Raw genomic sequence first — 12,183 nt, 5'->3', positions numbered from 1 at the left:
TGCTCTTTCATCCATCCCCTACCTCCATAGATAGCAAAAGCTTGATCGTAGAAAAATCTCCTTTTCAGGGTGTCCTCCATTTTGCCCCTGTCTACGATGTCATCTTTGGGTTGCAAGGCCAGCTCCTACACGGGATTTTTAAAAGAAAAGCACGGGATCAAGGGAGTAGGTGAACATTTGAACATATATGTAGGAATTTCGTTTCTTCCTCAATATAAATCTATCCAACAGGGGAGATTTTGATACCATTAAAAAGGAAAAAAATTTAAGCCTTAAGGTTGTTTCCCCCTCACCCCCACCCCCTTGGGAGGCACAGAAAAGACACATTTTCTGAATTCTCTAAGCAAGCAGACGGTGGCCATTTCCAAGATTAAAGGGCTAAGCTGACTGAGGTGCAGACACCAGATTCAGAGTGGGTCCAGTAAGGGACTGGGGTCCTATCAACCCAAAGCACGTCAGCTGGGCGATGGGAGGAGCTTTACTCTTTGAAAGGTTTGAGAGCTTTGTTCCTTCAAAAAGAACAGTAAACCATTATTGCCGAAGCTGGGGGATTGAGTCACGAAGAGCCCAGTGTTACCAGGGAAACTCCTGGAGCACAGCCTCCGATTTGGGGCTGGCTTCATGGGGCAGGTGACCATGTTGAGTGCACTCTGAACGGACGAGTGCCTGCCAGGTAAACGTGGACACAGAGTGGACAGAGAACCCAATGAACGTCCTCGGACCCCTTCTAGGGCGCTCTCACCCAGCTGACTGCAACCTGAGGAATCCTACGCCCACTTACAGTTCTAGTTTAGGGTCCCAAGACTCACCTTGGCTTCCAGAATCCTCTTCCGGGCTTTGAGCTCAGCTACTGCCTTGTCTACATCTACTTGGGGTGCTTTGTCCTCTTTCAACTTCCGGACAAGATCTCCCTGGCAAAAGAGAACACATGCGGACGCGATTCAGAAGTCAAGAAAAGCTAGGAGTGCGTTTCTAAATAGGTCTTTCAGCCAGGTATCTATGTATTCTTGATACAATTCAAATGCTTATTATATGGGCAGGCATGAAGAGCTAAAGGTATCTGCCCCCAGCATTTATAATAATTTAGTAAAATATAGAGAGAAGTAAATATATAACTTGCTCATAGGGTGAGGATAGTCCTGATTTTTCCCTAGTGGGTGGGGGTGGGAGAAGCAAAGAGAATTGATGAAAAGTAGGTGGGACTAAGGTTCTACTGGGAGCAGAACCACTGAGTTGATTCCAAAGCTCCTTGACCCTACATGGGATTACCAAGACTACCAGTGTATATGGGAGCAGTCAGCTTCATCTTCCTCTCTCCGAGCAACTGGTGTGCATCACTGTCCACCTTGAGGATAGCGCCCTATGCAGTGACAGGCTCGGCCTGAACCCTCACAGTCTGACAACAACGGCAAACCTGTAGGGCAGAATAGAACTGTCCCGTGGCTTTCCAAAACTGCAAATCTTCACAGGAGCACAAAGCCTACTTTCCCCCCTCATTTTAGAACTCTAAGGTACTTGTTATAAAAGGGAACACTGGGCCCAATGCAGTTGAGAGCCAGAGAATTAGTTTTCCTCTCATTTCTTGTCACCAGGAGAAATTCATGTAAGATTTGCACTGGGCGCAGAATATGGTCGACTCTTATGCTAGCAATTCTTTTTTTTTTTTTCAAAGACTAAATCCATAGTTACTCTTTTATTTTTCCATTTCCTACTCTAAAATAATTGCACGCATGACAAGTATTCTTAAAAACAGATGATGAAAAGTCATTAAGTGGCATACATGTATTAGAAACGGTGCCAACACAGTTCTTGTTTTCAAGCAAAATCAAGTGAAATTTGAATCTTTAACATATTATGAATATCAAATTTATTGGAGTAGTTTTTACAAAACAGTCCACAAAGGCACGTTGCCCTGAAGTGTACAGGTCCTGTAATCTCCATGGCAACATATAACCAAGGTGAGTGAGTACACACTTGTTTATCTAGTCCATTCAAATGACTTGCAATGTGGTATCAGTGTCTTCCCTCTTGCAACAGAACTGTGTATGAACAAATGTAAGATTAGGGGTTATTTAGCATGCAATCTGAGAAAACCAGAAGATTCCAAAGCTATTTGATGACTTTACTATCTTTATTGGCCCTTGTTCCAGCAGACATTGTTACATATGTGAACCCCAGGTGTAATAGGATGTGTGGTCTTTGACAACGAGGCAATTCTTATTCTAGTACACTAGCTAAAGAACAACCTCCGTTACCAACTGACTCTATGTTAGCTTTTCCAGTATACTGCCAATACCTGCAGACATCCTATCAACATACTGGCTCATTTGTGTATAAGCATTTCAGCCGTCTGTCATTATAAACCCACGACCACTGCGTCAATTCCAACTCATGGCAACTCTGTATAGGGTTTATGAGATTATAAATCTTTCTGCGAACAGCCAGAACGACTGGTGGGCTGGTGGTTAGCAGCAAATGCTAACCTGTGGTTAGCGAATGGAAGTATGCCCTCTGAAGACAGGAATTCTAATGTGTCCCCTGCTGCACCCACAAAAACAAAGCCGTCTGTGGTATAGAGGAGATAGAGCAGGTGAATGAGCCTCTTGTTAACCAGAATGCTAGAAATAGAGCAAATTTAAGATTTAGTTTGTTAGAAATCCAAAATGTAACAGCCCCCTCCCATCCTGTAAAAGCTCCTTTTAAACATACTTAGCAGGGAGTAATAAACTTAGGAAGGCAGTAACCCCAAAACCAAGCTCATTGCCACCAAGTCAATTCCGACTCCTAGTGACCCTGTAAGGCAGGATAGAACTGCCCTTGTGAACTTCTAGGGCAGCAGTTCTTTACGGGCCTTCCCTATTGAAAGCCTCTCCCTCGGAGCAGCTGGTAGTTTTGAACCACTGAACCTTGTGGTTAGCGGCGCAATGCATAACCACTATGCTGTCAGGGCTCCTTAAGTCACGGAGAAAGGCACAAACACCCACTATTTAGATAAACAATAAAGCATCAAGTTTTGGGGTACAGAGGTCTAGGAGTCCTATATGTGCCCCCAAGAGATATGTTTTGGGGTGGGCTTACCTCCCACCCCCCAATATACTTTTGCCTAATGCACTGGTAACCCCCTGAGAAATGTAGGCATCAACTGTTTTCTGTGATCATTGCAGAAATCCGCTTCTTTAGTGACATTTATAATGTATGAAATCCACTAAATCACTCAGCCTATATACATCCTAAATTAAAGTTAACAATGCGGTCACTGCAACACCAGCGGGCTTTGTAAACAACGCAAAACCTATGTTGTCACATTGTTGCTGTTGGGAGGAGCAGCAGAGGGACCCACTGCTGGTCCTGCACCGCCCAATGGTTCTTGTGTTTGAGCTGGTTGTGGCAGCCGCGGTGTCGGTCCACTCAGGGAGGGCCTTCCTCTTTTTCACTGTCCCCCCATTTCACCAAACAGTGTCCTTCTCCGGGGACTGCTCTCTCCGTGCTCCATGTCCAGAACACAGGAGATGACGTCTTGCCACTCTTGCTTATAAGGAACATTCTGGTCTTCTTCTAAGACAGGTTTGTTTGTTCTTTTTGCAGGGCATGGACTTTCAATAATATTCTTCGTCAATACCATAATTCAAATGCATGGGTTCTTCTGTCTTCCCTATTTAATGTCCAACTTTCACACGCAGATGAGGTAATTCAGCTGACTCATGGCTTGGATCAGTTGCACCTTAGTCTTCAAAGTAGCATCTTTACTTTTCAACACTTCAAAGTGGTCTTGTGCAAATGTACCTAATGCAATGTCGCTTGATCTCTTGACTGCTGCTTCCACCAGCACTGACTGTGGATCCCAGCAAGATGAAATCCTTGACAACGTCAGTCTTTTCTCCAAGTTGTTACCTACTGGCCCAGTTGTAAGGCTTTGGGTTTTCTCTATACTGACGTACTTGATTTTCTAACATTGTGAAGGTAGCAGACTTCAATTCATGCTTTTAATTCATTTTATTCTGATCACGTATTATCTAAGAAAATTAATAGATGCTAAGTTTAAAACTCTTTGATCATCATTATTGTCCTAATTTCCCAAGCGAATGGCCTACACGAACAGACAGGCTGAGTGATTTAGTGGGTACGTATAGTGGCATAGTGGGTCTGTGCTGGGCTAACTACAAGATCAACCACCACCCACTGCAATTCAGAAAGATGGGTTTTCAACTCCCATAAGGAGCTAGTCTCAAACTCATCGGGGGACTTCTACGCTGTCCTAAATGGTTGCCATGAGTTGGCATCTTCTCGATGGCAGGTGAGTTTGGTTTGGTTTTTCTGTTTGTTGCATTGTTAACTAACTTAGGATCTCTATAGGCGGAGTGATATAGTGCTGTTAACTCTACTTAGGATAAAGGAATCAGCCACGAGAAAAACAGGTTATGAGCTGGGGCATTAAAGAAGGTACCCCTAGACAGAGCTTCCTTTAAGAACATGAGTACTGACCACAAGGGAAGGAACAGCCACGTCCCAGGAGGTAAATCCTGTGGCTCAGTGAATTGTGGATTGTACTCCCAGATGAGAAGGCTATCACACTCTTATAAGAAAAGAAAGGTAGCAAGACGGATGTGCTGATATTCAAAGGAGTAGAAAAACTCCAACTGTATAGTGAAGAGTAAGGCCGACCTGGAGACTGTATCTCTCGGTCCTTCCAGATCCATTAATAAAATGTCTGCTGACTCTCAGCCCACCTCTGTGCCGGCCGGGCTGCAGCAGCGGGGGGCTGGGCTATAGTCCGGTTACACTCACTTCAGAACAAACTTGGGGATTTTTCTGATCCGCTGGTCTCTTCTGTCACAGCAACGGAGGCACTCATGCGTTTACTGACTGGCCATGCTACCTACACTTTAATATCGTGCCAATCACACAGTACTGAGCAATCATCTACTGGCTCCTTCTTTACGCATTGAAGGGGCAGCAGGGGTTCTTTTCCAGCCTCTACCTGCCACAGCCCTCATCTCACAAGCTCACACTAACTGTGCTTTCTCACGGCAGGAAGAACCCCGAGCGTGGCGAGTAGGGGTTCCTTTTGGAAAAGTGTGGGAATGTAGTTCTTTTGAATGGCTCCTCTGTGTCTCAAGTGTTGGTGCGCTAGCATATACTGATCAGCTAGGCCTCAAGTAAAAAGGTAGAAAAAATTCAAAATTCGTTTCCTTCAATAATGTTTCTTTTTCCTTTGACAGTTCAGGGACAGAACTGGTGCTGTCCCTTCCATTCATGGGGAGGCTGTAGGGCAGAGCGGAGCTGTGTGCGCCGCAGCCTGCGGTCTTTCTGTGAACAGCTCACCGGGGCTTTTGCTGCCGTAGAGATGCTGCTGGGTTTTGGTGGGCACCACACGTTAGCACCAGCGTGAGACAGGGCTACGTAGGGAGAGCAGATATTCAAGCGGAGGCTAGCTATCGCATGAAGAAGTGTGGCTTTCTACCCTAAGTTACTGAGCTCTCAGGTCTCAGGCAGCAAAGGAGAACGGCCATGACCCCTCTGAACTAGCAGAGAGGAAGGAAAACGGTCACTTGAGTGACCCAATCCAGAAAACAGCACTTGGAGATGACCTGGACATGGAACAGAGTGCCCGAGAATTCCTGATTTCTAACAAAGAGTTCAACCAAAAGCAACAACAAAAGAGAATTCTTGATTTCTGATTTTGCTCTCTTTTTCACGATCCAACTGTAATATGCATCATGTGTCTGAAAACTGATGTGAAACATTACCTCTTCACCAAATTACACTCCAGAAACATCAACCGTAAACTGAGCCCCTGCATAAACTCTTACCACAACGAAGAAACTATTAGAACTAAGAGTCTGTAATTATACAGCTGAGTAGTCATTAGATGAGAAAACCATTCCAAAGGATCTTATCTTCTTCAGGGATCCTTCATACATATCATAGTGTATGTTCAGTTGACCAAGGGCGGGGCAGGGGGCTGGGGTGGCAAGAAACTATTCTCCTCCCTTTTGTACAGTGTCTGGCTTTAAACTGTATTTACAGGAGACTAAAGGGGTCTCCTGTAGGATTGGAGTTCACCTCGGCTTCCTAAGAGTCTGATAATTATTAACACAAATGCCATAAATATTCCATTGGCCCTTTGTAGATTACACAAGAGTTTTAACTGGTATTTGCAGTTCAGAAAAATCAAAGCAAAGCAAATGCCAGGGCTCACCACAGTAATCCTCCCCCACTACTTAGATTTGAGTTTTCGTTGTGCCTTCCTAATCCCAATAAAGCAAGACTTGGAATGCTAAAACAGAACTGTATCATTCATACATCTTAGGCTGGTGGGTCAAACCGCCCGGTGGTGCCACAAAAGAAAGGCCTGGTTTCTGGCTTCTGTAAAAAGATTATAGCCAAGAAAACCCTAGGAGACAGTTCTACTCTGTATCCCATAGGGTGGCCAGGAGTCTATGAACGTCACAGAAAAGAATTTACAGTTAACATCTTAAAAGTTCTTTCAATCCTCTAATAAATGTTCCTTTATGTTATCCGGCCAGAAGTCCCCAGGAAAAACGTGGGTTCCGTGGCAGCAGCAGGTCGAGAAAACCAGCATGCCAAAAAGCCACCCTCAGCGCAGACACTGCTGGGGGCCCACCATGTGTCTGTCAGTTTGCTGTACTGCGGTGGAGCTGCTGAGCGGCTGAAAGCTTGTCGTGGTGTCTCACACACCGGCCGGGTCACCCAGAGGGAACACGCTTCAGCAGAGCTTCCAGACTAAGAACAGGCGATGAAGGAACAGGCTGCCCACTTCAGAGGAAGCAGCCACTGAGAACCCTATGAACACCAGAAGCAGAACATTATCCGAGACTGTGCCAAAGGATGAGCCCCTGTATCAGAAGGCCCTCATGATACGACTGAGGAAGAGCTGCCTTCTCAATGCAGCGCCCATAACGTAGAAGAGGGAGTTAAGCCTTCAGGACCTTCATTTGCAGATGGGGCATGATTCAAAAGAAGAAGAGCTGCAAACATTAATTAACACGGGTACCTGGAATGTATGAAGTATGAATCTAGGAACACTGGAAGTTGTTGAAAATGAAAAGAAACGTATAAAGATCGACATTGTAAGCATTAGTGAGCTGAAATGGACTGACTGGGCATTTTGAATCAGAAAGCCATGTGGTTTACTATGCCAGGAATGACCATCCAAAAGGACATTTCAAGATGTACCTTCAAGGACAAGGCTGTCTGTGACAGGATAATGTCTAGCAACAGACAAAGCCATCTAATCAGTACAATTATTATTCAAATTTATGTAACAACCACTAAGGCTAGTGATGAAATTGAAAAATTCTATAAATGTCTCTACTCTAAAATTGATTAAATACGCTATCAAGAAGCATTGATCATTATTGGTGACTGAAATGCTAAGCTGTAAACAGAGAGGAAGAAACACTATTTGGAAATCATGGTATTAGTGACACTGGCGATCACATGATAGAATTTTGCAAGACCAACAACCTGCTCACAGCAAATACCTTTTTGCAACAACACAAAAGGCAACGCTACACATGAATTTCTGCAAGTGGAATACACAGAAGTCAAATCGACTCCATTTGTGGAACCATAGAGAAGCTCAGTAATAGCAGCTAAAACCAGGCCAGAGGCCAACTGCGGAACAAACATCAGTTGCTCATGCACAAGGAAGAAAACTAAACCAGGAGCCAACTATAACCTTGGAGATGTCGCAGCCAAATTTTGGACACACCTCACGAACAGATTTGAAACATTTAACACTAATGACAGAAGACCCGATGAGCTGTGGGATGACATCAAGAATATCGTACATACAGAAAGCAAAAAGTCATTGAAAAGACAGGAAAGAAAGAAAAGATAAAAATGGATGTCAGGAGAGACTCTGAATTTTTTTCTTTCTTGCTTGCTTTGATTTTTTTCCTTGATTGCAGAGAAGCTACGGCAAATGGAAGAAATGATGAAGAGAACATTTCAAGGGACAGATCAAGAAGACAAAGCAAACCCAAAAAGGAGAACACACTCAGCACACCTGAAACTGAAAGAATGAGCAAAACTTCAAGGCTCAAGTTGCAGTATTGAAAGATTCTGTGGGCACAATATTGAGTGAGGCAGAAAGCACCAAAAGAAGACAGAAAGAATAGCATCACTGTACCAAAAAGACGTAGTGAACCGACCATTTCAAGAGGTAGCATATGAACAAGAACCAATGGTGCCGAACCAATAGGCAACATCATGATAAATGGGGAAAAGATTGAAATTGTCAAGGATCTCATAGAAACACTAATCAACGCTTGAATCCACCATCGATGCTCCTGAAAGCAAGAGTCCAGAGACCACACAATGTGTTGCACTGGACCAGTGTGCTGCACAAGGCCTCTTGAAAGTGTTGGAAAGCAAGGATGTTACTGTGAGGAGTAGGGTGCACCTGACCCCAGTCATGGTGTTTGGAATCACTTCATCTGCATGTGGTCTTTATGGGAGCAGACTGCCTCGACTCTCTCCCATAGAGTAGATGGAGGATTCAAACCACTGACCATGTGCCTACTAACTGTGCCACCAGGCTTCCTTAGCAGATCAGTCCAAGGAAACCAAACTCACTGTCACTGAGTGGATGCCATCTCATGGCAACCCTATAGGGCAGGGTAGAACTGCCCCTGTGGGTTTCCGAGACACCTTTTCACGTGAGTAGAAAGCCTAGTCTTCTCCAGAAGAGCAGCTGGTAGTTTTGAACTGCTGGCCCTGTGGTTAGCAGCATAATTACTATGCCATCAAACGTATACAAAACACATGCCACTAACAAGAGTGATCACTGAGCACCTGGAAAACCACACTCCAGGGACACCTGAGATGGCATAAACTTTGCAACGAAAAGACAAAAAAATAGGTAGAAATGACAGAGTGTCTCATTTCCCCAAACACAAAGCAAAGGAGTCAAATAAATGATCATTAAGTTCCCTTCCAGCTCATGCAGTTAATTGATTTGTGTGCAGCCCTGCAAAAGAGGACCCAAACTTGTGGACATAAACTAACTTACGTATTTGGAAAATATTTCAAAGTACAAAAACATCCACAAAACTACTAAGCCGACATTCTCTAAACACTAGACAGTGGTAGCATCAGAAGCCGGTCCACAATGCAACTTCATGTAACCAGCTCCATCATCTTACTGCAAAAGGGGAATTTGCACTGTAGTTCCAGGCTAACGTGGCAGGGGGAGGGGTTTGCAGGGTGAGGGTGGTTTCTTTCTTTCTTTCTTTTTTTTTTTTGCTTCCCTCATTTAGATGTATTCTCCCTTCTAAAGAGGAGGAAGAGAATATTGAAAGTCACAGAAATGACAAAAGAGCCACACCTAATTTTATTTGGGAAGGCTAGGCAGTGGGAGAGAATAAGCACGCACAGTGTCCTTGACACTAATACCAAAGAACCATTAGACCCGCCGTGAAATTGCACGTTAAAACTCTACCGAGGCAGGCTGACTCAAACCAGAGAGAGGCAGAGATTGCGAGAGCGTGGCAGGATTTACAGCCGCTCCTGGCCCCAGTGAAGCACTTAGGCGCGGCGGGTTCCACCCTGAGGAGCTGAGGCAAGTTATTGCATCAGGCGGCCGTGCAGGCGAAACACGTTTGGTGTTTACTCCTAGGTCACGGATCCCTGGGGTCCGGCAGCAAGGTTTTGGCTCGACCCGATTGGCTGGGAGAATCCATTTAAAATCATCTTTGTCCTCTCCAAATGCGGATCTCTATGCAGTGGCTTAGGCAAAGGCGGCTGTGTCAAACCATCCAGCCCGCGAAACCTTCCCTCCCTTCTGCAAAATCAAATCTCAGAGATGCTCAGCACCGAGATGGCTGATTCTTCGAGAAACTCGGCAACATTTACGATTCTCCCGGTTTGAGAAGCCAGAACAGGAGTCGGGAGAGGAGGGCCTGGATTGGCATCCAGATGGGAAAAGAAGGTTCAGCACCTCCCCACCTCCACGTTTCAACTGCTCTCATTCCCTGAGCCAGGTCACTGGGATAACGAAGCACTCCGCAAAGGGAGATTTGGAGGATAAAAAGCGAGAACCCATCGCATCGGCTTATAAATGATCCGGGAGGGGGGGAGCGCACCTGCAGGCTTGCAAAGAGTGAAAGCTGAGGTTGCCTAGCTAAGAACACGCGGAGCCCAAGGGTCACGGACCCCAGGGCGAGGGCAGGGGCGTGGGCAATGACCAGCACTGGGAAGGCAGCGCGGATCGGGGTGGGGTGGGGAGCAGCAGAGTATAGAAGGGGATCGGAATGAATCACGCAGGGAAAGGGAAGGAAGGACGGGGTTGGGGAGGTGGTGGAGCGAGCGCAGTGGTGGCCTACATATTCAGAGGCGATCCAAAGCTGGGGGAATGAAGGAGATGCCAAGAGATGAAGGGCGCCCAGAGAATGAAGAGGCCCGGACCAGGGTGGGGAGCAGGGAGATGACCGCGAGGAGACCGGGGACGGGAGAGTGCGAGGAGGAAAAGAGGACGCAATGCCGGTACCTGCTGGCGCACGGCCAGTCTGAGAGGTGCCAGCACCTCTTCAGCTCCGGCGCCGTCCATGCTGCTCCGGGAGGCGGCGGCGGAGATGGACAACCGGGGACCGGAGGGCGTGCTGAGGGGCCGGCGGGCCGCGATCGGAGGCCGGGGCTGGGGCCGGGGCACCAGGCGGGGTGGCAGCGACAGCAGCAGAGCGGCACCAGCAGCTCTAAGAAGCGCCGGGCGCGGGGAGGGCATGAGCGGGCGGTCCCGGGAAGTCCAGAGGGGGCGGTGGCGGAAGCGGCGCGCGTGGCCCGGCCCGGAGCATGATGAAATCGCCGCGTAAACGCCGCGGCGCGTGCGCAGCCGCACATTCCACACGCCGCGGCGCGGCGCCCGCTCGCGGCCAGCAGATTCGACACAAAAGCCCGACTTTCGTTTTTGCTCGGTCGCGGGTTCTGCCCCCATCGCGAGCCTGCTGGCGCTGTGAGGTCACAGGTAGCCCCGCGCGAACGGCTTTCTGCAGAAATGCGTCTACCCATTTCATTTCACCTACAGCGCCCCCTCGACACGCTTGCACACGGATGCTGAGACTGTTGGATCCTTTTACACGTCCACTTCTGCTGCTGTTCTTTCAGTCCCGGGAACGGAAAGGGCATAAAACATGAGATCACATAGGGAACTAGACGACAGTTGCCCAACCCCCCTTTGAAAAAACAAAACAAAACTTGCTTGGACTCACCATCAAAGCCCAAGGAAGCCGCAGTGTAGAGATCGAAGGGCGCATTGCATTGGGTAAATGTGCTTTATCTTTCAATCTCCTCGTATGCATGGGAAATTTGGACACTGAGTAAGGATAACTGGAGAAGAATCGATGAATTATGGTGCTGGAGACAGATATTGGAAGTGCTAAGGACGGCCAAAGGAGGGGCTGGGGGTGGGCTGGGGTACCTGTCTTGGAACAAGTCCAGTCAGAACTTCTCATGTACTTTGGACATGTGATCAGGAGAGCCCAGTCCCTGGATAAAGACATCCGTTTTGGTAAAGTGGAGGGGCAGCGAAAAAGAGGAAGGCCCTCAACAAGGTGGATTGATATCGGGGCCCCAATGATAGGCTAGAAGGGAACAATTGGGAGCGTCTCGCAGAACCAGGCAGTGTGATGTTCTGTCGTACACCGGGTCTCTATGCGTCCAAGGCGACTGAACGCACCTCACAGCAAGAAAGGTGTAATCTGTAAAACAGAGCCGGACTGCCCCCCACCAGCCACCCTGCACTGCACTGTCTCTGGCGTCTCACTGACTTGAGCAGATGCCAAGTTGGCACAGATCTCATTGGTCCTGTACCCCAGGGCTTTGGCTTCAGTTCTGGGGGCTTCCTAGGCCTCTGCCTGGATGTGGGAGGAGGATGGGGTAGAGGAGAGGATCTTCTTTCTTGGAAAGGGCCCAGGGGATGGGTGCTGTGGGGTCGTGGGCAAGGAGGAAGGCTGTTTCCTGTGTTTTAAGTAGAAACAATGGATATTAAAAGCAGCAGCAGCTAACTGAAATGATAACAAACCCATTTACTATGATCCAGTAGAGATAAGCCTGAAGGACTACAGTTTGTTACCACTGGTACAGCCTGTCCCTCGGGTTGGAGAAAAGATTGTGTCCAAGCTTTGGGAACTAATATCTGATTGCTCTCCTGATGTCTCAGAG

At 47.2% G+C, this 12,183-nt stretch overlaps 1 protein-coding gene across 1 annotated transcript in view; it reads right to left on the bottom strand.

The window, feature by feature from the left end:
- Nucleotides 1-10,775, bottom strand: part of GARS1 (glycyl-tRNA synthetase 1) — a 41,519-nt gene extending 30,744 nt beyond the window's left edge. The window contains exons 1-3 of the mRNA XM_004702755.3: nucleotides 10,514-10,775; nucleotides 810-911; nucleotides 23-125 (exon numbers count right to left, since the gene is read on the bottom strand). Of these exons, the coding sequence (XP_004702812.1) occupies nucleotides 23-125; nucleotides 810-911; nucleotides 10,514-10,747 (439 nt within the window). The 5' untranslated portion in view covers nucleotides 10,748-10,775. The remainder of the gene's footprint in view (nucleotides 1-22; nucleotides 126-809; nucleotides 912-10,513) is intronic.
- Nucleotides 10,776-12,183: the final 1,408 nt, after the last annotated feature.

Source organism: Echinops telfairi, unplaced genomic scaffold (genome assembly GCF_000313985.2).
Source record: "Echinops telfairi isolate 266 unplaced genomic scaffold, ASM31398v2 ScPeMD7_23;HRSCAF=83, whole genome shotgun sequence".
Lineage (NCBI taxonomy): Eukaryota > Metazoa > Chordata > Mammalia > Afrosoricida > Tenrecidae > Echinops > Echinops telfairi.
The sequence above is the reverse complement of the archived record's forward strand: the minus strand, read 5'-3'. Positions and strand labels throughout refer to the sequence as shown.